This window comes from Cyrtonyx montezumae, unplaced genomic scaffold, assembly GCF_038088225.1.
Source record: "Cyrtonyx montezumae isolate F1298 unplaced genomic scaffold, pur_monq_1.0 scaffold_21, whole genome shotgun sequence".
Taxonomy (NCBI): domain Eukaryota; kingdom Metazoa; phylum Chordata; class Aves; order Galliformes; family Odontophoridae; genus Cyrtonyx; species Cyrtonyx montezumae.
In genome coordinates, this window is record NW_027071948.1 from 6,701,058 (window position 1) to 6,728,630 (window position 27,573).

Sequence of the window (27,573 nt, forward strand, 5' to 3'; positions counted from 1 at the left end):
CACATTTGAAATTTGGTATTTCTACAGCAAAGGGGCGCTGAACTGAAAAGGCTGGAAGCATTGCTGGGAGAAAGCAACAAACAGCAGCACAACCTCAAGTGATGAGTCTTTAAAAAAAGAGGTAAGATGAATTATTTCCTATGATCAGTAACTTTCCCAGTTAGTGGTCACAGTGTGAATTGTTTGAACAGGATGTTTGCAGAACTGCTGGTTTTGTTTTTCTAAGATGTTCTGGTTTTCTAAGACATTTTTCCTTGTCCTGCTGTTATCTACCCTTGCAAAGAGTTGACTCCCATCCTGATTATAGGCTCCCTTTAGGTACTGAAAGGCTGCAATGAGTTCACCCCGCAGCCGCCTTTTCTCCAGGCTGAACAAGCCCAGCTCCCTCAGCCTGTCTTTGTAGGGGGGTGCTCCAGCCCTCTGATCATCTTTGTGGCCCTCCTCTGGACCCTCTCCAGCAGCTCCCTGCCTTTCTTGTACTGGAGACTCCAGACCTGGACGCAGTACTCCACATGGGGCCTCACAAGAGCAGAGTAGAGAGGGACAATCACCTCCCTGTCCCTGCCGGCCACTCCTCTCCTTTTGGAGCCCAAGATCCCATTTGCTTTCTGAGCTGCAAGAGCACATTGCTGGCTCATGTTAAGTTTTTCACCCATCAGGACCTGTGGGTAATGGCAAGAGTGTGAGCCAGACAGAGCTGCTGGCTATGCAAAAATTTGACCACAAGCCCTGGATGCAGGCTGTGTAAAGATAAGCTGACAAGGTCAAGATAACCGCATTTGAGGAATGAAAAGAAACAGGACACTGTAACAGAAGGCGATAGGGAACTGCTCATTTAGACGACCAGGAGTGCTTTGTATTGTTATGATTGTTAACCTTAAGGAATGTAACCTTTGCCCAATCAGATCTTAACAGACATTGCCTTTCTGTGTATATAAGTTTTGAGTTGTTGCTTAATAAACGAACATTAGCTTTCATCAAGCTGGGTTCCCATCCCTTCATTGCAGCAAGGACTCCCAGCTCCTTCTCTACAGGGCTGCTCTCAAGGACTGCTCCTTCCAGTCTGTGTAGATGCCTGGGATTCCTCCAGCCCAATTGCAAAACCTTGCACTTTGCCATGTTGAACCTCATTAGGTTCACCCAGGCCCAACTTTCAAGTCTGTTGAGATCTCTCTGGATGGCATCCCTTCCTCCCACCGTGTCACCCGCACCGCTCAGCTTGGTGGCATCAGCAAACTTGCTGAGGGTGCACTCGATTCTGTCATCAATGTCATTCAGGCCTAGAAACAAAACAGTGGCAGTGATCTGAAGAGGAAATCTAATTTACTAAATAAGATATTGGAATGCAATAGCAGCTGCTGCCTTCTGCCGCTCCTCCCCTCAGTCCTTCAGTGGCAGCAGAATTGTGCATGGTCTCCCCCAGGCTGTTCACTGGGCAGGACTGGAAATAAACTCCGGCTCGTCGGGCGGCGAGGAGCGCAGGGTTACGGGTAGCCGTACTCGTCGGCTATGGCCATGTCTATCTCGCGCTGCACGAGGAACTGCACGGGGCCGATCTTCATCTGGTGGGCCGCCTGCTCCCGTCGGTCCCGGGCCAGCTTCTTCAAGCGCTCCCGCTCGGGCCGCTGCTTGGCTGTGATGGGCAGCGACTCCTGCAGTGGTGTGGGTGCCCCACGGCCACCCAGCCTGGGCCCCACGCGGGGCACAGAGTCCACGGAGCGCTGTGGCCGAGGCTGCTGCTGGTGCAGCTGTGAGGGTGGGTCCCTCGGCAGCGGTGCGCTCCTCAGCAGGCAGCTCGGCGCCGTCCTCTTGGCAGCGTCCTGCTCTCTGGCCTTGCAGCCTGCTGGTGCCGGCGCTGCCCCGTCTGTGCTGCCGCGTTGGGGCCGGGGGAAAGTAGGCCCAGCGCTGGGTGTGGGTTGGGGCTGCACGGAGGGTGGCTGGCGCACCGGCCCCACCGCAGTCCCCCTGTGCCCCAGCGGGTGCACAGCCTGGATGGAGTCCAGCAGGTGTCTGTGCAGCTCGCTGGCAGGGCCCGCTCGCCCACTGCTGCTGCCTCCTGCGCTGACCCCAGCCAGCTTCGTTTGGCACGGGTGTTTGTGGCCTTTTCTTTCTTCCCTTTCCTTGCACGGCGACAGCTTTCCTTTCTTGGCTGGGGTGCTGCTGGTGGGCTGCTCGTGCTGGGAGCTCTCCCCTTTCTGGGGGCTGCCAGCAGGTGCAGGGCACTTGGCCCACTTGGTGCTGCCCCTGTTTTCCTTTTCTGCCGCCTGGCAGGGGACAGAGCCCGGTGACAGCAGCGAGTGGGCCTGAACCCCCTGAGGCCGCCATTCCTGCACCTCCTCGATGGGCTGCGTTGGTTTGACTGAGGGAGGTATGGTGATAATGAGGGGGGTTGTCTGTGGGCTGAGCTGCGTACCCACTGGTGGCACGACGGGGTGCAGCAGCGACAACCCACAGTACAGCTCAGACAGGACCCTGGGGGATGGTGGAAGCTCCAAGAAGGGGTCAGTGGGGGTCACGATGGCCTCCAGTCCCTCCATACTGAGCTCTCTGTTGTCCGTGGGGATGTGAGGGAGCTCAAAGATGAAGCATTCAGGGGCAGGGCTGCTGGGGTTCTCCTGGGGGACCTCGACAGCTCTTGCCACATCTGAAAAGGCAAGCACATCCCCTAAAATGGCAATGATAGCCTTACCACGTTCAATCTGGGCAATCACACACCTGCGGGCTCTGCATCCCCCAAACTCACTTTTGATCCAAGAGAACAGACCGTGAATGTCCATGACATTGTCCGGCACATCCAAACTAGTCATCACTGCTGCAACAGCAAGAAAATCCCCAAAGGGTCAATGGCAGCTCTCCCCTACTGTGTTCCAGGTAAGGCATCTTAGGGTCTTGGGTGAAAATTGGGTTCACATTACAGATCAGAACTGGAAAGGTAACTGTAAATCCCAGGGATTCAGACCCCCAACAACACACAAGGACAACAGTCCCAGGAAAGGACAGGCAGAAAGCCTAACTAGGAGACCGTGCACCGAGCCCAGATGTCTGTTGTGTGTCTGTACCTCTCCTGGGTGCAGTGTCACACTCCGTGCTCCTCCCCTGGCTTTCTGCAAGGCTGCGCTTCCAAGGAAGGCCACTTGCATCAGCTTCTGACAGAAAGAAGACAAGAAATACATGGAGAGCATCTCTTTGGAGGACGATGTTAGCACAGCCAACCACAAACTTATCGTCTTCAAGTGTAGTTCATTCAATATGCCCTTCCACTGTTACAAAGATGTGCTATTTCTGCAGTCAGCACAGATCTGGAGCATACGTTCCGCTCTCCTCCATCGCACTCACCCCTTCATGCAGCCCCATTTAGAGGCAGGTACCCACACCACAGCTCACAAGAGGTTCTTACCTGCAGGAGCTTTCTGTTTCCCCCCATGCCCGGCACAATCCCACGGACGTGCAGGCTCCATCCCTACAACAACAGATCGTGTGTTGATTTCACAGACACCAGCAGCCAGCAGCAGCCATACAGAAGGGTGCTGCTGGAGCTGGAGCTCCTCCCCAGCCCAGCTTCTCTTCTGACACACCTCGCGGCGACCTCCCAGCACCAAGCCCAGCTCACCTGCTCGGCCTGCTCAGCCTCAGCTGTGCCCAGCTCACGCACACGCCGCAGCGCTGCTTCTGATGGGCTGTCCCAGGGTGATCACTTCCAAGAAGGCCCAGAGCTCGGTCTCGCTGTGCAGCACGCTCACCAGAGCACCAGCTCTGCTCACCTCCTGGGGAACAAATGCTCCCACCCCGGCAACGATTGTGACCTCACTGAGTTCTCCCATTGCTTCTGTGCCTTCATCTTAAGCAAAGGGCGTGGTCACCTCTCAGTTCCAAAGTTTAGGAAACCAACACCAGAGTCACCCAGTGGAGTTATCTGAAGTCAATCAACGGAGAAATTCAGATGAGTCTTGTGCAGCCAGCTCAGGTCATCTTCTTGCTCAGGCACTGCTCAACGGGACCCAGGAGACATTGGCCCCGAGCTGCCTCCAGCTTGGAGGCTGGAAGTTTGGGCTTCCAAGAAATCAGCAAGCATTTGGATGAACCAGCCCCCTGGTTTTGATGGGGACACACAAGTCTTTCTCGGGAAGCCAGCTCGGCTGAGGCAGCAGCGCTCCATGGCCAGGTGCTGCATTTCCTCCTAGGCACCCACACGTGCTCTGACTCTCGTGCAGGTTTCTGCAGGGTTTGTGGCTTCCTGCTGGGGAGCTCCTCACATTCTCTTGCAGCTGTACCCCAGCATCGTTCCTGCCTCCTCTAGCTACTGGGTTGTACTGCTGTGTACTGGTTTAGACTGGACGACACTGGTGAGGGTAGTGGTGAAGGAATGGGTTCTCCTGGTTCCTCCTGGTTCCCACTGGTGTCTAGTGGCCAACGTGGATCCATACTGATCTTTACTGTTCCATACTGGTGTGCACTCCTACTAGTTCCCAGTGGTTTCTATTGTCCACTGTTGGTCCATAATGGTGTCTACTGATGCATACTGGTTTGTAAAGGTCCATACTCGTTTAGAGTGGTGCACACTGGTCCAGTAAAAAGTGGTGAAGAAATGGGTTCTGATGGTCCCTTCTGGTTCCTACTGGTTCCTAGTGGTCCTTATGGATCTCCATTGGCCACTGTGGGTCCCTACTGCTTCATACTGGTCCATACTGATCCTGACATGTGTGGGAGAACACGTTGAAGAAATGTGTACTGTTGAGTCCTACTGGTTCCTACGGGGTTGTAGTGGTTCGTACTGCCATGTACTGGTTCCTATGGGTCTCTATTGACCACCATGGGTCCACACTGTTCCTTTCTGATCCGTACTGTTAATTAGTGGTCCATACTGTTGTGCTAAGAAAGGAAACAGTCTCCAAGGGAGATTTCTGAGTTTCACAGGGAAGCACTGATCACAACAGAGTGTTGTTTCCTCTGATACTGTCCCACTGAGTTCACAGAAAAGGAGTGTCCTGCTTTAATCTGGGCCAGATTTTTCCTTCCTAATGTCTGGCATGATGCAGTACTTTGGCTGCACGAAAAGAGCAGTGTCAGTAACACCAGGACGCTTCAGTTCCCCAGCTCCTCGTACTGCACATCCACCAAGGGGCTGGGGGTACAAGGAGCTGGGAGGGGACAGAACCAGGGTAGCTGCCAAAGGACTATTCCATACCAGGTGACATTATGCCATAAAGCTGGAAAACCAGTGGCTGGACAGAAGCAGCTGCAGTCTGGGGATGGACTGGGCTCAGTAGAGAGTGAGCAACTGCACTGCACACCCCTTGTTTTGTAGAATGTATGTGTATGTATATTATATTATATGCTGTCATTACCATTACATTATTTTTCTGTCTTAGTAAACAGTTGTTATGTCAGCTCATGCATGCTGCTGTTTATTTATTTATTTATTTTATTCAGTCCTGCTCCTCATCAGTGGGAAAGGAAAAGGAAAGTTTCCAGCAATTCCTCCTGCATTCGAAGAGGAATGCTTTCTGGACACTCAGTGCCCTTGCCCAGGTCATCAGCAAAGGTATTGGACAGGATGGGCCCCAGTACCAATCTCTGGGGAACACGACCTTGACTGGTCGCCAGCTGGGAGTGACTCCATTTGCCACCACTCTGTTTACCAGTACGAGCTCAGTCTTGTTTCCTACTGCTAAAGCTTGTTCCTTCCCTCTGACGGGGGCAGAAGGAATGGGACAGAAGAGGAAAGCAGAGTGCAGCTGCATTTTCCACATGGCTCTCACACCCTGCGTTATGCTGAGAAACGTGCTGAGCTACTGTGCCTATTGATGATGGTTAGCTCTGCACCTCTGCCATCGTCTTTATTCCCAGCTGTTCCTGTGTGTAATGCTCCACACTGGGTCCCTGCAGAGCCCAAAGTCCTCCTTGGCTGCTGTCGCTCACCTGGAGGATGCAGGGTGCTGTGTGTATGAGATGGTTCCTTCACTGGAAGAGATGAACTGGGATTTGCGTTTCTCTGCTTACAGAACATTACCTGTAAAGCTGTAATTCAGAGCGATGCTCTTCATGTTTGCTTTTAGCATCTCTGTGTGCTGGGGCCACAGCTGAAAGCTATTGTGTTTGAAAGTACACCCTGCACTTTGTGCTGAGGCACAATGACTTGGTTACATCTCCAAAATATGGCTGGGTTTTGTGTTGCCTTTGATTTTTCTTTTCCTTTACAACTGCAACAAGGTTTCTTCAAGTTTTTTTTCTTAAGAGTCATCTTGTTTCCTGTAAGTGTCATGGAAAAAAAGGATCTTCACCTTGTTTCTTCTCCTTCTGTGTGACCACAGACAAGGAAACCTGTGCAGAGGAGGCAGCATGTGGTGTGTGCATGTTTACAAACAAGAGCAAAGCAATTAACAGGGATGTGTTTGAGAAGCTGTCCTTGCTAGCTGGCTGTAAAGATGAGGTAACAACTGGGGGAAACAAGTAACAAAGGGAAAAGATACTGAAACGTGCAGTGGGTAACAAAAGTTGCTCTCCAGCAACTGGCAGCTGGACCCCAGCGTGTGCATCTCCTGGGGGAAGAAAGAGCTGTAGGGACAAGGAGGTAATCCTTGGTACTGCTTTGGGATCACAAACAAAACAGCACGGGGAGGGAAAAAATGAAAGCCACAGAGTGCTGGTGATGTGCTGGGTTTGGTTTGTCTGTGTGGCAGTGATCCAGTTGATCCTGGGCTCCTGGGGCTCCCTCCACTGAGGTGTTGCAGCATCAACCCATGCTGCTCTTCAGCTCTAGCAGCTGTGGTACCTTGAATAGTAAACGCTATAGTTGGACTAGATGATCTCTAGAGGTACCTTCCAACCCCTACAGTTCTGTGATTCTGTGATTCCTGGGTGGATGTGCGGGTAGGTTCCGAGGCAGGAACTGCTTTTGAAGGTTGTTAAACTCACAGCACTGTTACAGTTGGTCTCCTATGTGGATCATCTTATGTGGATGTTCCTGTGGAGCTGAGCTTAGAACTGCTTCTAAAGCCCTTCCCACACTCAGGGCACTTGTAGGGTCTCTCTCAAATGTGGATGTGCTGGTGCCAGTTGAGGTCAGGACTGCTTTTGAAGCCATTCTCACACTTGGAGGTCTAAAAGAGTCTCTCTCCTGTATGGATATGCTGGTGCTGGATGAGGGAGCATCTCCATTTGAAGCACTTTACAGTCAGGGCACTTGTGCACTCTCTCCTTCGAATGTATGCACTGGTGTTTCAAGCAGACAGAATGCCTGTCACAGCTTTACCCACACTCGACACATGGGTTCTGCCTTCTCTTCTGGCACACTTCCTTGCTCCTCGGGTCTCCATGCTGATTTTGACCCACGCTGGAGTCCCAAGGGTTCCTCGCTCTCTTTCGCACATGGTTTCCCAGTAGCTTCTTGAACTGCTCTCCCTGCTCCAGGCCCCCTTGGAAACCCCTTCTGGTTTCTCCCACTGAAGCACAACTGCTCTGCCTTTCATCTACACCACTCCTCTGCAGATTCTCCTTTACAGCTGTGCTCCCACCTCCTGCTGGATGACAGAGGAAATGCAGGAATATTACACACAACCCAAAATACTGCCCAGCCAGAGATGGCTTTTGCCAACCCCAACCTCGTCCTTCTGCCCCACCCCACCTGGGCTGAGCTCTCCTGCCATCTCCTCCTGCATACACACATCTGGGATCCGAGACTCTCCCCCTCCTTCAGGCATGGAAATCACCATGGGTTTGGCACCTGAAAGCAGGGCTTAGTTGATAGAAAGAGTGGAGATGAGAGCACTTCCATGATTTTGGTGCAGTTGCTTCAGTAGCCCCACTGTGTGTCCCTCTCCACTGTGAAGCCATTATTAGGGTCTGAGTGACACTGGCCAACACGTATCTTCTCCCTTTGGAGCTCAGAGTGCCTTAGTACATCTCAGAAAATAGTGCAGGGACAGCTTCTTTAACATTCCTTTCAGGATGTAGTGTTTAGTTTTTCCCAAACTATTCAGTGCCTGAGGCTTCAAAAAGGTGGATGGTAATGGAATAGGAAATCACGTCATGCTAAAGGAGTAACCTGGTGTCAACGTTTTACGGGATGGTTTGGCAGGTTTTGTGACAATTGGTGAGGGGAATCCATGGACCCACACCCCAGGAAGGGGGGAAGGGGAAAGGGGGGAAGGGAATGGGGAAGGGGGGAAAGGGGAAGGGAGGAAGGGGGAAAGTGGAAAGGGGGGAAAGGGGAAGGGGGGAAGGGGGAAAGTGGAAAGGGGGGAAAGGGAGGAAGGGGAAAGGGGAAGGGGGAGATGGGCCTAGAAACAGAACAGCAGCAACAATCCGAGGACGAAAGCTAATTTTCTAAATAAGTTATTGGAAACCAAAATAACACAGTATAATACAGTGTAATTAGAATTAAATCTAGAAATTCAAATAAAATGAGCACGAGAGAGTGTCCAATAAACTGAAGGCCTTACGCTCAACGATGATGGTGAGATGGCAGCGAGCACCCACTGCGGGGTCGATCCCAAAAGGAAGAGAGTGCCTCATGACACACAAACAGTTTTTATCTTTCCCTCTGAGCAGAAAAAACTTAAAAAAAACAAAGCAACGCAAAGTTCTCTGGAAAATGTAGTTCTTCTCTTCTGAGACATGTACACCCATAACTATTGATGATCCACAGAGCTGGAGCATTAACTCTTTCACTCCCAATGCACTACATGTACCACAAATCATAAAACCATGACACCAAAGCCCCAGGCACCAGCCAGGGACAACCTACCCATGCTGATCTGGGCATGGGGTGCCCAGGACAGACAGAGCTGTGAACAGGGCTAGGGTCAGAGCTAGGGTCAGAGGGGGCTAGATCCCATTTGCTTCCAGAGCTGCAGGAGCACACTGCTGCCTCATGTTAAGTTTTTCACCCATCAGGACCTCCAGGTCCTTCTCTACAGGGCTGCTCTTAAGGACTGCTCCTTCCAGTCTGTGTAGATGCCTGGGATTCCTCCAGCCCAAGTGCAAAACTTTGCACTTAGCTGTGTTGAATCCCATTATGTTCACTCAGGTTTCAAGTCAGTTGAGGTCCCTCTAGATGATATCCCTTCCTTCCACCGTGTCAGCCGCACCACTCAGCTTGGTGTCATCAGCAAATTTGCTGAGGGTGCACTCGATTGTGTCGTCAGTATCATTGATCAAGATGTGAAAGAGCACTGGTCCCAACACAGACTCCTGGGAAATGCTGCTGGTTACCTGCCCCCCCCTGGACACAGAATCAGGAATCACCGCTGTCTCATACCAGCTCCTGCTCTAGTGAGGCTGCAGCTAGGCTGGGCTCCAGCTCCACACAGTCCTGCCTGGCTATGGGGCCTGCCCACTGAGCTCACCCAGTGGACCACGTCCCAACTGGGCCTTTGTGGCTGCTCTGGTGCCCCTGGCTGCCCTGGTGCTGGCTAGGGTGATGGAACAGACCCTGGCCCTCCCCTTGTCCCCTAGAGAGCACTTATTGCTCCAGCTCCTCTTTCCACAGGCCTTCCAGCTGTACTTCAGCTTGTCTGCAAAGGTGTGCTGGTCTTCAAAAGCACTCAGACTCAACTCCAGAAGAATCAGCTTGAGGTGTAGACCAAGGGATGATGAACAATTCAGCTTGCCATTGTGAGCATTCACTGCTGGCATGTATTTGTTTTTGCTTTTTTTTTCTGTGCAGTAAACATTTATGAAAAAGCTGGTATTTCTTGTGTGGTATTATGTATTTTACATCGCTATGTGTATATAGGAGAGCACAATGATAAAGCATTGTTGGTCAGCAGCAGAGTGCACTGAGCTGTTGTGACACAACAGTTGTGTATTCTGGGATGTTCTGCATATGTATGCAGACAACATATACATCCTATATAGTATAACATGGGAAAAAAAAAAAGTGAAATTGTGAAATATTAGCCAAACCACATGCCTACAAAATAGGCACATGGAATCTCAACAGAGTAGCAGTTTCAACAAACAAGATGTTTGGACCATTGCATGGTTATCCTTTATTCACTGTTTTAAAATGGAATTGTTCTCTTAATATTTATAATACGTTCCTAGCACATTACATTTACTGTCGTCTCATAATTCAGTTTCTTTTCTTCATTTGGCAGAGGTAATGGTACATCAAACACAAAGAAATCAGAAATTGTAAAGGTTTTGGGATATCTGATCCAAGTGTGCCAAACCTGGCATTCCTGCAGAGCATTTTTCTGTCATCATTTTATGCCTAAGTAATAAATTGGTAATTCTTAAAAAGTGCTGAGTTTATAAATGTGACCTGAAGTGCTGCTACAGATTAAAAAAAAATAATAAAAAATTTTAAAAAATCCCAAAACATCAATCATAACTTGCTCCATTGTCATTTATTAGTTGAGGCTTGGGCAGAATCTTGCTGTCCAGGGCCTAACTACCAAGTACATCCTACCAGCTGAAAGAAAGTGGATACTTGCAATATTCCATTCTTTCATTCCCCTGGAGGAGTATAGAAATGTATTGGACAGAAGCATGGCTGAATATCCTGGTGCTCTGGTAATCAAGTGAGGCCCATGCAAGCGACAGAAACTGGAAAATCTCAGAAAATACAGGAAAAATCTCAGAAAATACAGGAATAGTTAATTGTTCTTTAAAATTGTTTAAAGCATTACTGTGCTTCTTGTGCACAAATTAGTAAATTCTGTCCTTCAAAAATGCTGGCATGATGTGCTCAGTGCTGTGCTCCTTCGTTCCCTCTAATTTCTGAGTTTGTGACACTAAGATAGGTGTTTTTCTCATTTGACAGTTTGGGCAACTGGAGAGCTGTGGAGTTGTTTAGAAAGGTTAGCAAATACCATGGAAAATCCGCTTAAGAAGTCCTGCTCCTTTTAAAGGTTGCGTAAGCTGAAAGGTGCCTGACCTTTCTGCTACTCACTATTTAGGTTTTGTATGCTGTTCCTGTGTTCTTGTAGACCTGACAGGCTTGGAGCATTCTCTTTGTGATCTGTGTGTGTCGGAAGGCTTTGCAATTGTAATGACCTACATCTTTATGTACAGATTAAGAAATGAGTATTTCATACAACCTGCTTCATGTGATGATATTTAGCCAATTCTTTCTCCATCTAAAATTCTGATAGAGGTTACTCTGATACCTCTCTGAACTAAAGCTGACCCTCTGTGAACCTTCTGGAGGATCTTACTGAAGACTTTATTTGTTTTACAGTTGTTGGTGGCTCTTGTCTCTACTTTACTCCCAAAATGTTGCATGAATTAATTGCTTCCTGCAGTCTCTGTGTGATGCTATATTCTATCAGTTGGATATTTGTAGTTGTAAGAATTATGTTGAGATTTTTATCTGTTATTGTTTGTTTACTTGTTTGTTTTCTGGCAGTATAACAAGTGAACAGGAAGGCAGCTGTTGTAATTATAGAATGGCTTGGGTTAAGAGGACCTTCAAGATCCTGTAGTTCCAACTCTTCTGCCACAGGCAAGGTTGCCAACCACTGTCCTATCTCGGAAAGGTCTAATGAATGGATTTGTGTTAGGTTTGTGTGTTGGTCAATTTGATGGAATGGCTGTGTCAGCTGAGGATCTTCAAACACTGCCCCAGCTTCTGCAGGTGAAGATGCATTTGCCTCCTCTGGTTGGACGCCAAATTGCAGGTTAAGGAAATGAGGCAACTGTCTGATGATACTGGTAATCAAGAGACTACTTCACCTCTGAAGGGAGTGGTGCTGGCTTTCCTTCCTCCAGTAAACTGCTACGTGGAACTAAGTCAGAAAAAAAATACTCTTGCGATCGTGATCAGTCCTATGCTGTTTTAGCTGCCTGATAAGACAGCCTTAGTAGAAGAACATGGAAGGAGTTCTGGGTAGACATCTGGTGGAGTGGGATTACCTCTTTTGACAAAGACAGCTTCTACAGCTCTTGCTTCTTGGTATGGGAAAGCAAAGGAATCAGGAGACAGGCTACTTTGGGCAGACAGAGTGATGGACAGTAAAGATGACTAGAAAAACTGAATTCCAGAGTAGAGAGCTAGGTCTCACCTGGAAGCAAGCTGATTTTCAGGGCAGAAAACATCTGTGAATGACAAGAAATCTTTGGTTTGCAGGAATAAGTGAGGTATATCACATAAGTATTTGTTTGACTTACGTCTACAGATTGGTGAAGAGAGTGAAGCAAAAAGTACATTCTTATTTTGCACGAAGCCTACTTTTATGTGTAATCTCAAATAGCATCAGCCTTTGAATTCTGTGTGCAGTGCATTTTTGGAATTTGGTCTTACTGTTGCCTTTGCTAGACCAAATCCCACAGGAAAAAAATCTTGGATTAGAGTGTTCCTAAACTATATGAAGAGGCTGATCCTCCTTCATTGTTTTCCTCCTGCATGAGGGCAATAACATCTGAAATGAAGCTGAAGTCTGAACACTGTATACTCAGTTGGACTGAAGGATTTCTGTTCATATTCTTAGTTCATATTTGTTCATTCTTAGTTCATTCTTGTTCATTCATGTTTATTCTTAGTTCATTCTTCTGTTCATATTCATATTCTGGCAGCAGCTGTTTAAATGAAGTTTTTCTTTGTTGCTAGGACCTATAGTTAACTGAAAAGCAAGATCAGGTATTTTAGGTAAGTAGTCTCTGGTAGCAGATGAATAGCAAACATGAATCATAAGGGGGGGAAAAAAATTCTTGGAGTGTTTCCAGGGTCATTTGTGCACAGTTGCTCACAGAAAAGACAGTGCTTGTGAACTGGTGTAATTCCATGGTTTAATTAGTCAGCAGTTCGACTTGTTGTGAACACAGAGGAAGTCAGAGCAGCTGGGGCACTGTGTGAGGCCTAGAAACACAGCAGTCTGGTAGATGTCCAGCAGAGGAGGCTTTGAAAATTCATGGCTACACCAGAAAAATAAATCAAATATACTGTTACCAAAGAAAAAAGTCATCTAACTCCAGTATATTTTTTATACTGAAAACTTCTTATTGCTTCACTTCCCGAAATGTTATGAATAATCTAATGGAAGGACATTTCCAAATCTGTCTTTTTAAAATTAATACTTTAGATCTGTCTGTCTACAGAACGTGCTAACATGTTCAGAAGCAGATCATAATGCAACTGCATGGAACAGATTTTCTTCTGTTGTTTTTTTAGCTCTGTCTGCCTCTAAGGAGATAATCTTTGCTTTTGACTTCTAATCTTCAAAATCACTTGTGCAACTGCAGGTTGCATAAGCAAAGATGAAATGTTTCTTTGCATAATTACCGTAAAACCCTTTTAGTAGCTGAAACTGTAGAGTCAGGATAATTCCAAGTTGGAATGTATCCATAAGGACCATCGAATCCAGCTCCTGACACCAAATAGGACCACTCAAAATTCAAGCTGTATTCCTGAGAGCATTGTCCAGACAGCCCCTGAACTCTATCCATGAGGAGCACAACCCCTTATTTGGTCTAAGAGAACATATAGCTTGAAGTGCATGAAAAATTCCTTTAAAAATGTCTATTCATATATTTGTTGCTATAATTGAAGAGGGGGCTAAAACAGTTGCTGTCAATGCCACCACATCACCACTGATGTTAAAGTTGAGGGTTAATTTCAGGTTCAGCTGTTGGCATCTGAATTCAGGCTAGCTCTGGTTTAAATTTTTAATATACACATAGCTTAGCTGTATCCCCTGTGAGAATGCTTGGTCATCTTTCTTTGCAACATCCTTGAGAGACTGGTTTGTATTGTTATCCTAATGTTTAAAATAAAGAAAAAGAGCCACGGTAGTTCTTATTTATTTACTTAATTATTCATTGTCTGGGTTAAATGCTAAGAACAAAACTCTGAACAAAGTTTTAAATAAAAATGTCAGTCATTAAGGGTTGTTGCATGTAATTTAAATGTCTTATAGTAATATATTGTTCTATCTGGCAATATATGCTAAAATACATGTTCATATCATTTGTTGTTATGCTGTCGTTAATCACTTTCATTGTAGAAATCTCTGCCAAAAAATCTCTTCCTTTCCCAAAATTGTTTCCCAAAATCTTAGCAATGTAGATGCGAAATTTGAGTAAAGATGGCTCCTCTCGCAGATTCTGGTGTCTGTCGAACCGGAAAGAATATTTTCCAACAAACTTCATCACCGGAGCATCGCAGATGAGCCCGGCTGTACGAAACAGAGCCAAATCGGCAACGAACGTCAAACTCCAATCGCTCCTCACCGCGGATACGGCTTGAAACGCATCAACCGCGGTTTCTGCCGCTTGAACATCTGAAGAAAGTCGCGACTCAGCCTGCTGCCGTGCACTGAAGAGCGGTTTCAAGCCGCAGCCTGCTGCGGTCTGACTCCAACATAACAGTGATTACTCGTATTAAAGACCACGTTCCTGGCGTTGTCGATAGAGATGGGGAGGACCTCGATGTTATTGTGGGGGAAAGATTCTGTTCCCTTTCTGCTCTGCTACCGTCGGCAATATATGTCAGCATCAGACGTTCATCTCCGTCCACGTATTCATACTCTTTTTTCAGAAGTTTCTTGATGTCTCTTTCTTTCAACACTGAATCATCGTCTGTCCTCGTTTATTTTTCCATCACAAGAACATTACTGATTCCTTTCCCAAAATTGTATGCTCTGCTTGTCTTAGCAGTGTACATGCGAAATTTGAGTGAAGCTGGCTAATTTCGAAAATTCTGGTGTCTGTCAAACCAGACCAAATGTTTTCAAACAAACTACATCACCGAAGCATCTCAAGATGAGCCCGTACGAAACAGAGCCGAGTCGGCAAAGAACGTCGAACTCCAACCGCACTTAACCACGGATTCCGCTTGAAGCGCATCAACCGCGGTTTCTGATGCTTCAGCCGCTGAAGAATGTTGGAAATCAGCCGTCTGCCGTATGCCGAAGAGCAGCTTTAAGCCGTAGACTGCAGCGGTAGATTACAACATAATGATTACCCGTATAACAGACTCCGCACCTGGCGTTGTCGATAGAGATGGAGAGGACCCCGATGTTACTGTGAGGGAAATATTCTGCTCCTTTTCTGCTCTGCTACCGTCGGCAACATATGTCTGCATCAGACGTTCATCTCCGTCTACGTTTTCATCCTTTATTTCAGAACTTTTTGATGTCTTTTTCACCGTGAAACTTCGACAATCCCGTTTCCTTACCGCACACAAGGACGTTACTGATTCATTCCCCAAAATAGTATGCTCTTCTGATCTTAGCAGTGTACATGCGAAATTTGAGTGAATCTGGCTCCTCTCGCAGATTCTGGTATCTGTCGAACGGGAGCAAATGTTTTCCAACAAACTTCATCACCGGAGCATCTGAGATTAACCCTTACGAAACTGAGCCGAATCGGCAACGAACGTCAAACTGCAATCGCTCGTAACAGCATATTCTGCTTGAAACGCGTCAACCGCGGTTTCTGCTGCTTGAGCCGCTGAAGAGAGACGCGACTCAGCCTGCTGCCGTGCACTGAAGAGCGTCTTTAAAACGCAGCCTGCTGCGGTCTGACTCCAACACAACAGTGATTTCCCTTATGACAGAATCCGTTCCTGGCGTTGTCGATAGAGATGGGGAGGACCTCGATGTTAGTGTGGGGGAAAGATTCTGTTCCCTTTATGCTCTACTACCGTCTGCACTATACGTCAGCATCAGACGTTCATATCCGTCCACGTATTCATACTTTTTTTCTGAAGTTTCTTGATGTCTTTTTCTTTCAACACTGAATCATCGTCTGTCCTCGTTTATTTTTCAATCACAAGAACATTACTGATTCCTTTCCAAAATTGTATGCTCTTCTGATCTTAACAATGTAAATGAGAAAATTGAGTGAATCTGGCTCCTCTCGCAGATTCTGGAGTTTGTCGAACCGTAACGAATATTTTCCAACAAACTTCATCACCGGAGAGTCTCAGATGAGCCCGTACAAACATGAGCCGAATCGGCAACAAACGTCACACTCCAATCGCTCCTAACCGCTGATACGGCTTGGAAGGCATCAACCGCGGTTTCTGCTGCTTGAGCCGCTGAAGAATGTTCGAAATCAGCCGGCTACCGTTCGCCGAAGAGCGGCTTTAAGCCGTAGACTGCAGCGGTAGATTACAACATAATGATTACCCGTATAACAGACTCCGCACCTGGCGTTGTCGACAGAGATGGAGAGGACCCCGATGATACTGTGGGGGAAAGATTCTGCTCCCTTTCTGCTCTGCTACCGTCGGCAAAATATGTATGCATCAGACGTTCATCTCCGTCTACGTTTTCATACTTCATTTCAGAACTTTTTGATGTGTTGTTCTTCGTGAAACTTCGACAATCCCGTTTCCTTACCGCGCACAAGGACGTTACTGATTCCTTCCCCAAAATTGTATGCTCTTCTGATCTTAGCATTGTAGAGGCGAAATTTGAGTGAAGCTGGCTCCTCTCGCAGATTCTGTTATCTGTCGAACCGGAGCAAATGTTTTCCAACAAACTTCATCAACGGAGCATCTGAGATTAGCCCTTACGAAACTGAGCCGAATCGGCAACGAACGTCAAACTCCAATCGCTCGTAATAGCATATTCTGCTTGAAACGCATCAAGCGCGGTTTCTGCTGCTTGAGGTGCTAAAGAAAGACGCGACTCAGCCTGCTGCCGCGCACATGAAGATCGGCTTTATGCGGCAGACTGCTGCGGTCTGACTCCAACATAACAGTGATTACTCGTATTACAGAACCCCGTTCCTGGAGTTGTCGATAGATATGGGGAGGACGTCGATGTTAGTGTTGGGGAAAGATTCTGTTCCCTTTCTGCTCTGCTACCGTCGGCAATATATGTCAGCATCAGACGTTCATCTCCGTATACGTATTCATACTTCATTTCAGAACTTTTTGATGTGTTTTTCTTCGAGAAACTACGCTAATTCCGTTTCGTTACCGCACACAAGGACGTAACTGATTCCTTTCCCAAAATTGTATGCTCTTCTGATCTTAACAATGTAAATGTGAAAATTGAGTGAATCTGGCTCCTCTCGCAGATTCTGGTGTTTGTCGAACCGTAACGAATATTTTCCAACAAACTTCATCACCGGAGAGTCTCAGATGATCCCGTACGAAACTGAGCCGAATCGGCAACAAACGTCAAACTCCAATCGCTCCTCACCGCGGATACGGCTTGAAACGCGTCAACCGCGGTTTCTTCTGCTTGAACATCTGAAGAAAGTCGCGACTCAGCCTGCTGCCGTGCACTGAAGAGCGGCTTCAAGCCGCAGCCTGATGCGGTCTGACACCAACACAACAGTGATTTCCCTTATGACAAAATCCGTTCCTGGAGTTGTCGATAGAGATGGGGAGGACCTCGATGTTATTGTGGGGGAAAGATTCTGTTCCCTTTATGCTCTGCTACCGTCGGCAATATATGTCAGCATCAGACGTTCATCTCCGTCCACGTATTCATACTCTTTTTTCAGAAGTTTCTTGATGTCTCTTTCTTTCAACACTGAATCATCGTCTGTCCTCGTTTATTTTTCCATCACAAGAACATTACTGATTCCTTTCCCAAAATTGTATGCTCTTCTGATCTTAACAATGTAAATGCGAAATTTGAGTGAAGCTGGCTAATTTCGAAAATTCTGGTGTCTGTCAAACCAGACCAAATGTTTTCAAACAAACTATATCACCGAAGCATCTCAAGATGAGCCCGTACGAAACAGAGCCGAGTCGGCAAAGAACGTCAAACTCCAACCGCACTTAACCACGGATTCCGCTTAAAGCGCATCAACCGCGGTTTCTGATGCTTCAGCCGCTGAAGAACGTTCGAAATCAGCCGTCTGCCGTATGCCGAAGAGCAGCTTTAAGCCGTAGACTGCAGCGGTAGATTACAACATAATGATTACCCGTATAACAGACTCCGCACCTGGCGTTGTCGACAGAGATGGAGAGGACCCCGATGATACTGTGGGGGAAATATTCTGCTCCCTTTCTGCTCTGCTACCGTCGGCAACATATGTCTGCATCAGACGTTCATCTCCGTCTACGTTTTCATCCTTTATTTCAGAACTTTTTGATGTCTTTTTCACCGTGAAACTTCGACAATCCCGTTTCCATACCGCACACAAGGACGTTACTGATTCATTCCCCAAAATAGTATGCTCTTCTGATCTTAGCAGTGTACATGCGAAATTTGAGTGAATCTGGCTCCTCTCGCAGATTCTGGTATCTGTCGAACGGAAGCAAATGTTTTCCAACAAACTTCATCACCGGAGCATCTGAGATTAGCCCTTACGAAACTGAGCCGAATCGGCAACGAACGTCAAACTGCAATCGCTCGTAACAGCATATTCTGCTTGAAACGCATCAACCGCGGTTTCTGCTGCTTGAGCCGCTGAAGAAAGACGCGACTCAGCCTGCTGCCGCGCACTGAAGAGCGGCTATAAGCGGCAGCCTGCTGCGGTCTGACTCCAACATAACAGTGATTACCCTTATGACAGACCCCGTTCCCGGCGTTGTCGATAGATATGGGGAGGACGTCGATGTTAGTGTTGGGGAAAGATTCTGTTCCCTTTCTGCTCTGCTACCGTCTGCAATATATGTCAGCATCAGACGTTCATCTCCGTATACGTATTCATACTTCATTTCAGAACTTTTTGATGTGTTTTTCTTCGAGAAACTACGCTAATTCCGTTTCGTTACCGCACACAAGGACGTAACTGATTCCTTTCCCAAAATTGTATGCTCTTCCGATCTTAGCAATGTAGAAGCGAAATTTGAGTTTAGCTGGCTCCTCTCGCAGATTCTGGTGTTTGTCGAACCGTAACGAATATTTTCCAACAAACTTCATCACCGGAGAGTCTCAGATGATCCCGTACGAAACTGAGCCGAATCGGCAACAAACGTCAAACTCCAATCGCTCCTCACCGCGGATACGGCTTGAAACGCGTCAACCGCGGTTTCTTCTGCTTGAACATCTGAAGAAAGTCGCGACTCAGCCTGCTGCCGTGCACTGAAGAGCGGTTTCAAGCCGCAGCCTGATGCGGTCTGACACCAACACAACAGTGATTTCCCTTATGACAAAATCCGTTCCTGGAGTTGTCGATAGAGATGGGGAGGACCTCGATGTTAGTGTGGGGGAAAGATTCTGTTCCCTTTATGCTCTGCTACCGTCTGCACTATACGTCAGCATCAGACGTTCATCTCCGTCCACGTATTCATTCTTTTTTTCTGAAGTTTCTTGATGTTTTTTTCTTTCAACACTGAATTATCGTCTCTCCCCGTTTAGTTTTCAATCTCACGAACATTACTGATTCCTTTTCAAAATTGTATGCTCTTCTGATCTTAGCAATGTAAATGTGAAATTTGAGTGAATCTGGCTCCTCTCGCAGATTCTGTTGTTTGTCGAACCGTAACGAATATTTTCCAACAAACTTAATTACTGGTGAATCGAAGGTGAGCCCGTACGAACATGAGCAGAATCGGCAACGAACGTCAAACTCCAATCGCTCGTACCAGCATATTCTGCTTGAAACGCGTCAACCGCGGTTTCTGCTGCTTGAGCCGCTGAAGAAAGTTCGAAATCAGCCGGTTGCCTTTCGCCGAAGAGCGGCTTTAAGCCTTAGACTGCAGTGGTTTACTACAACATAATGATTATGACAGATTATGACAGAACATAATGATTATTTATTACAACATTATGACTATGACAGACTCCGCTCCAGGAATTGTAGATAAAGATGGGGAGGACCCCGATGTTAGTGTTGGGGAACGATTCTGTTCCCTTTCTGCTCTGCTACCGTCTCCAATCTGTATCTGCATCAGACATTTTTTTTCATCCATGTTTTTAACGTTTTTTCGGACCGGTTTTTATATCTATGTCTTTTCTCCTTGGAACGTCTCTCCCCGTTTATTTTTCATACACACAGACATTACTGATTCCTTTTGTGATATTATATGCACTTGAGAGACCAGCAATCGAACTTTGAGTGAAATATCTTGCCGTACTCGCTGATTCTCCTGTCTAAACATAACCAGAGCTTCTCAGATGAGCCCGTATGAAACTGAGCCGATTCGGCAACTAAAGACACACTCGAATCGCTCTTAACCGCGGATTACGCTCTAAACGCTTCAACCGCCGTTTCTGTAAACTATAAACTTCATCTATAAACTTTCTGGAATAGTATTTGATTTAAATTTGATAAGTTTCTTAAGCTCAGAAACTCAATAAGCATCTATAAACTTATTTAATATTAATTTTTTTAATTTTGAACGTTTTAAAGTTTGTCAGTACAACTTTGTAATGTAGACTAAAGTTGAATAATTTTTGAAATTAGTTTCCAGGACCTTTTACATTCCAAGACAGGTTCAAGAAATATGTTTGAAATTCGTTGTCAGGATCTTTTTACATTCCAGATAGCATTTTTCTTTGACTGATCGTGTGCGATTTTTAAAACAAGAGAAAAGAGTGCAGCCACAGATTTCTTTTATGTTTAATGAACAACACTTATGCAGAACCTTATCGAAAGTGGAACAAAATGTCATGTTCTATAATGTGCCGATTTGAAGATCAGTATTTGCCCACACCCTAAATTGTTTTTAACAATAACAATAAATTCCAACTAATCCCAATCCAAAATCTATTCATAAAATGCAAACAAACCCTTAACCTAAATGCAATTTGTAATGCAAATACAAAAAAATGCAAACTTAACCTAAATCTAAGCCAAGCCCTAATGCTAATCCGACACCTAACCCCTACACCTAACCCTAATATTAACCCTGAACATAACACTAACCCTAAAAATAACACTAAGCCAAACCCTAACCCTGACCTAACCCAGACAGAAACACTAATGCTAAACCTAAACCAAACCCTAATCCAAACACTAACCCTAACCCTAAATAAAACCCTAACCCTAACCCAACACTAACCCTAACCCTAATCCTTACCCTAACCCTAACCCTAAGCCAAAATCTTACCCCAACACAAATCCAAATTCTAAACATAAAAATATTACTAAAACCACTTCTCACCGAAGCCGCTAAAATTACCTAAATCCTTCCCTAACACTTACTGTAAGACTAATTCTTTAACCCTTAGACTTACCCTAACACTAACGCTAACACTTACCCTAATCTTAACTCTAAATCCAATTGTACACCCAATCCTATACAATCACACAAAACTTACTTTAAAACTAAATCTGTAAAACTAACACAAACCCTAACAATAATATTAACACTAATCCTAAGCCCTAACCTAACCCTAACCCTACCCTATCCCAAAACACCTATTCTCAGAGATTCCTCCCACGTGGAGTCCCCTGGGAGCCTTATCATTTTGATGGTGAGCCAACTTCTCTTTCGTATTATTTGTATACTATCTATATAGAACAACAAAAAAAAAATACCATCATCTATACTATAACTTTGTGAAGTGCCATCCTTGGGAGTTTTTTACCCCACACTAACCCTAACCATAACTCAATTCCTAACCTAAACCTAACAATTGCTATAAATCTTAATCTAGAAACCTTACCTTAACGCTAAAAATAACACTAACCCGAACCTTAACCCTAAACGTAACCCTAACCGTAACGCTACCCTTACCCTAACAGTAAACCAAACCCTAAACCTAACCCTATCCCAAAACCAAACCGAACACAAAACTTAATCTTCACCCTAATTGTAACCCTAACTCAAGCCCTAAGCCTAACTCAAGCTCTAAACCTAACATAAAACCCAACCCTAACCGTGACTCTAAACCTAAACTTAATCCTAACACTACCCTAACCTTAAAATAAACCTAAACACTAACTGTAACCCTAATCCTAACCGCAACCCTAAACAAAACCTTAAACCTAAGCCAAAACCTTAACCTAAGACTATTCCAAAATCTAAACATAACCTTATTACTATAACCAATATTCGCCTAACCCTATGAAATAACCTAAATCCTTCCTTAACACTTACTGTAAGACTAATACTTTAACCTGAACCCTTACTCTAACCTAACACTAATTCTAAAGCTAACACAAACCCTAACCCTTAACCTAAATCCAATCATACACCTAACCCTATCCAATAACCTAAAACATACCCTAACACTTACTGTAAAACTAAATATTTAAACTTAACATTAAACCTAACCCTAAATCTTAGCCTAACTGTAGAACTATACCTTAACCCTAACCCTAACGCTAACCCCAACCCTAATCCTTACCCAAATCCTAAGCCAAAACTTTACCCTATCACTAATCCGAAATCTAAACATAACCCTATTACTAAAGCCAATCTTCACCTAACCCGCTGAAATTACCTAAATCCTTCTTTAACACTTACTGTAAGACTAAATCTTTAACCCTTACACTTACTCTAACACTAAGTGTCCTTACCGTAACACTAACACTTACCCTAACCCTTACCCTAAATCCAATCTTACACCTAACCCTTTCCAATAACCAAAACTTACCCTAAATCTTACTGTAATACTAAATCTTTAAACCTAACACTAATCCTAATACTAACCCTAACCACAAACCTAACCGTGACCCTACCCTAACCCTAACCTTAACCCTAACATAACCCTAACAGTAACCCCAACCCAAACCCCTAACCCCAAACCTAACCCTAAACATAACCCTAAGCCTTACAATAACAATAACCCTTACCCTACCCTAACTGTATGGCAACTGCTCAATCACGGCCTGAAACACAGGTCACCTGAGGTGAGCACCGAGTCAGCCATGGGGGCACAAGTGGAGGTCGATGTGAGTCACACATACCTGTGTGACTGGAAGGGGGGGAACCTGGCTCCACCTCTCCCAAACCCCATTTAAGGGCTGACCAGCGCCAGGAGAAGATCTCTTCTTGGATACCCCTCCCACGTGGAGTCCCCTGAGAGCCTTCATCATCCTTGTGATAAAAATGAGTGCTGTATTTGTTAATGAAACCGACTCGAGACAGAAGTGTCAGTGTTTTTCAGTGTTTTGCTTTCTGAAAACTATGTAGTTTGTAGAAGTCTCAAAATAGATGTAAAAATGTTTTGTCTAAGAACTTTGGAATTTGTGCAAATTGGAGCCACAGCGCTTAGTTCTAACAACTGGACAATGAACAGCAGACAGCAGTGACCTTCTAAGAAACTGAAAAAAGAAAAATAAGTGAAAATCTCCTCTTAAGTGCGCATGATCGAAGCTGAAGAGGCCTACGGCCCTTTTCATCTCAATCACCAGGTGGCAGAGAACGACCCCACATAACAGCCAGCGCAGCCCAGGAAGGGAAAGATAAACACGAATGCAGAGATAAGAGACAATAAAAAGTGGGATCGGGAGGGCCCCGTTGCATACCTCTGGTGGAGCAGAGACTCCCAGCTGCCCAGCGCTGTTTCTTGCTTGTTTATTGCTTGCTCAATAAATCTTTTCCTGTTGGTAACGATTGGTGTTTATTGTTCTTCACACCTATAACAATCTTGAAGGTGAACCATCTTCTCTTTTGTATTATTTGTATATTATCTATATAGAACTACTCAAAATAGACCATCCTCTATATTATTTCTTCGTGAAGAACCGTCAAGCCCTAACCCTAACCCTAACAACTACTGTAAATCTAAAACTATATACCAAACACTAACCCTAAACCTAACCTTAACGCTAACACAAACCCTAACCTTAACCCTAAACCTAACCCAAACCCTATCCCAAACCCAAACCGAACCCAAAACTTAACCCTCACCCTAACCCTAATCCTAACTCTAACCTATACCATAATACCTTTATAAACAACCCCAACACCAACACCACCCCCAACCCCAAACAACCGCCTAACACCTATCTCTAACCCTAACCTTAACCCATAACCTTACCCTTATCCTAACCGAAACCCTAACCCTTACCAAAACCCCAAACTAACCCCTAACCCTAAAACCAAACTCAAACCCTAACCCTAACCCTAACCTTAAAACTAAACCTAACCCTAAACCCTAGCCCTATACCCTAAACATAACCCTAAAACTAAACCTAAAAATAACCCCAACACTAACCCTAACCCTACCACTAACTAACCCAACCCTAATCTAAACAAAAACCCAAACCCTAATCAAAACAAACCTAACCCTAACACTAATCCTAGCACCAACTCCATCTACAACGGTAACCCCAAAACCCTAACCCAAACTCTAACCCTAACCCTAAACCTCAATCTAGCCCTAACCCTAACCATAACCTTAAAACAAAACCTAACCCTAACCCTAACCCCAACCTCAACACTAACCCCAAAGCCCTAACCATAAACCTAACCGTAACCCTACATTCTAACCCTAACTCTAACCCTAACCCAACACCAAACCCAAACCTAATCCCAACCCCAAACCTATAGCCTAACCCCTACAACTAACCCTAACCCTAAATCTAACCCTTAGATGTTACTTTAACCCTAACTCGAACCCTAATCCGAACCCTAAACCGAAACTAACCCTACTCCTACCACTACCCCTACTCCGAAACCAAACACAACCACAAGCCCTAACCCAAACTCCAACACCAACTCCAAACGCAACAACAAACACTACCCCAACCCTAAAACCTAACCCCAAACCTAATATTAACCCTAACACTAAAACTAAAACTAACCCTAATCTATGACCATAACCCTAACCCTAACCCTAATCTATGACCCTAAACCTGAAGCCTTACGCTAACCCTAAGCCTAACTCTAACCCTAGTCCTGACCCAAAACCAAACTCTAACCCAAATCCTAACCCTAACCCTAACACTAAACCTAACCCTATCCTTAACACAGATACCAATCCCAACCGCAACCCCAACCCAAACCCATATCTATAACCCCTAAACGTAACGCTAAACCTACCCCTACCCCAAAACCAACCACAAGGACTAACCCTAACCCGAACCCTAACATTAACCCTTACCCTAACCCTTCCCCAAAAGCAACCACAAGCACAAACCCTAACCCTAACTAATCCTAACCCTAAGCCTAACCCTAACCATACCCCTAAACCCTACCCTAATCCTAAACCCTCAAAATAACCCTAAATCTAACCCTAACCCTAATCCTAAACTTAATACTAACACTAAACCTAACCCTAACCCTAACCCTAATCTCTAACCCTGCACTATAACCCTAACCATGACCTAGAAATTTCTAGAAATTTTTATACTGGTTATAAAACCTTTCAAATCTTTTCAAATAATCAGGTCAATGGAGGGCGAAAGTCTGGCTGTAATCGCTCATAACCGTGGATTAAGCTTGAAAAAATTTGTGTCTTCTACAGTTCCGAAGGCAGAATGCTAATCAGCCGGCTGCCTCGCGCTGTAATGAGGCTTATCTCCACTGCCAAATGAGGTCTGATTCCAACATTACGCAGTTTACTCTTATAACAGACTCCGTTCATGGTGTTTTTTAGAAAAGATGGGCTGCCCCCCTTTGTTAGTGAGGGGGAATTTTCTGCTCTATGCCGGCTCAGCAAGCATTTGAAAAGAATGATAGCATCAGAACTTCATTTCAGTACACATTTCCACAGTTTTTCTTTAACATTGATGACATTCTAGATTCCTCAGAAACACAGTTTCTCTCAGTTTTTCCTTTTCATACACACGGACATTACTGATTCCTTCCCCAAAATTGTATGCTCTTCTGATCTTAGCAGTGTACATGCGTAATTGGAGTGAAGCTGGCTCCTCTACTAGATTCTGGTGTCTGTCCCACCGAATCGAAAATTTCCCCAGCAAACTACATCACCGGAGCATCGCAGATGAGCCCGGTTGTACGAAACTGAAAGGAATCGACAACGAACGTCACACTAGAATCGCTCGTAACAGCATATTCTGCTTGAAACGCATCAACCGCGGTTTCTGCTGCTTGAGCCGCTGAAGAAAGACGCGACTCAGCCTGCTGCCGCGCACAGAAGAGCGGCTTTAAGCGGCAGCCTGCTGCGGTCTGACTCCAACATAACAGTGATTACCCTTATGACAGAATCCGTATCTGACGTTGTCGACGGAGATGGGGAGGACCCCGATATTTATGTGGGGGAAAGATTCTGTTCCCTTTCTGCTCTGCTACTGTCGGCAATGTATGTCTGCATCAGGTGATACTTTCCGTCCACGTTTTTATGCTTCTTTTCAGAAACTTTTTTTTTTCTTATTTTCTTCGTGAAACTTCCTCAATCCCATCTCTTTTTTAGCACACAAGAACGTTACTGATGGCTTTCCCAAAATTGTATGCTTTTCTGATCTTAGTAATGTACATGCGAAATTTGAGTGAAACTGGCTCCTCTCGCAGATTCTGGTGTCTGTCGAAGCGGATCGAAAATTTTCCAATAAACTTCATCTCCGGAGCATCGCAGATGAGCCCGTACGAAACTGAGCCGAATCGGCAACGAACGTCACACTAGAATCGCTCGTAACAGCATATTCTGCTTGAAACGCATCAACCGCGGTTTCTGCTGCTTGAGCCGCTGAAGAAAGACGCGACTCAGCCTGCTGCCGCGCACTGAAGAGCGGCTTTAATCGGCAGCCTGCTGCGGTCTGACTCCAACATAACAGTGATTACCCTTATGACAGACCCCGTTCCCGGCGTTGTCGACGGATATGGGGAGGACCCCGATGTTACTGTGGGGGAAAGATTCTGTTCCCTTTCTGCTCTGCTACCGTCGGCAATGTATGTCTGCATCAAAAGATCCTTCACGTCCACGTATTCATACTCTTTTTTCAGAAGTTTCTTGATGTCTTTTTCTTTCTACACTGAATCATCGTCTCTCCCCGTTTAGTTTTCAATCACACGAACATTACTGATTTCTTTCCCAAAATTGTATGCTCTTCTGATCTTAGCAATGTAGACGCGAAATTTGATTGAAGCTGGCTCCTCTCGCAGATTCTGGTGTCTGTCGAAGCGGATCGAATATTTTCCAACAAACTTCATCACCGGAGCATCGCAGATGAGCCCGTACGAAACTGATCGGAATCGGCAACGAACGTCACACTAGAATCGCTCGTAACAGCAGATCCCGCTTGGAACGCATCAACCGCGGTTTCTGCTGCTTGAGCCGCTGAAGAAAGACGCGACTCAGCCTGCTGCCGCGCACTGAAGAGCGGCTATAAGCGGCAGCCTGCTGCGGTCTGACTCCATCATAAAAAGTGATTACCCTTATGACAGACCCCGTTCCCGGCGTTGTCGACGGAGATGGGGAGGACCCCGATGTTACTGTGGGGGAAAGATTCTGTTCCCTTTCTGCTCTGCTACCGTCGGCAATGTGTGTCTGCATCAGACGATCCTTTCCGTCCACGTACTCATACTCTTTTTTCAGAAGTTTCTTGATGTCTTTTTCTTTCTACACTGAATCATCGTCTCTCCCCGTTTAGTTTTCAATCACACAAACATTACTGATTCCTTCCCCAAAATTGTATGCTCTTCTGATCTTAGCAGTGTACATGCGTAATTTGAGTGAAGCTGGCTCCTCTCGCAGATTCTGGTGTCTCTCGCACGGGATCGAATATTTTCCAACAAACTTCATCTCCGGAGCATCGCAGATGAGCCCGGCTGTACGAAACTGAAAGGAATCTACAACGAACGTCACACTAGAATCGCTCGTAACAGCATATTCTGCTTGAAACGCATCAACCGCGGTTTCTGCT

The 27,573-nt window shown here is 45.7% G+C and overlaps 1 protein-coding gene across 1 annotated transcript; it reads right to left on the reverse strand.

Annotated features, from left to right (window-relative positions):
- Positions 1-1,484: 1,484 nt before the first annotated feature.
- Positions 1,485-2,782, reverse strand: LOC136049763 (nematocyst expressed protein 3-like). Its single transcript, XM_065738259.1, is given in 4 exon segments — positions 1,485-2,122; positions 2,125-2,392; positions 2,394-2,732; positions 2,735-2,782. Coding segments are annotated over 4 exon segments (1,293 nt in total).
- Positions 2,783-27,573: the final 24,791 nt, after the last annotated feature.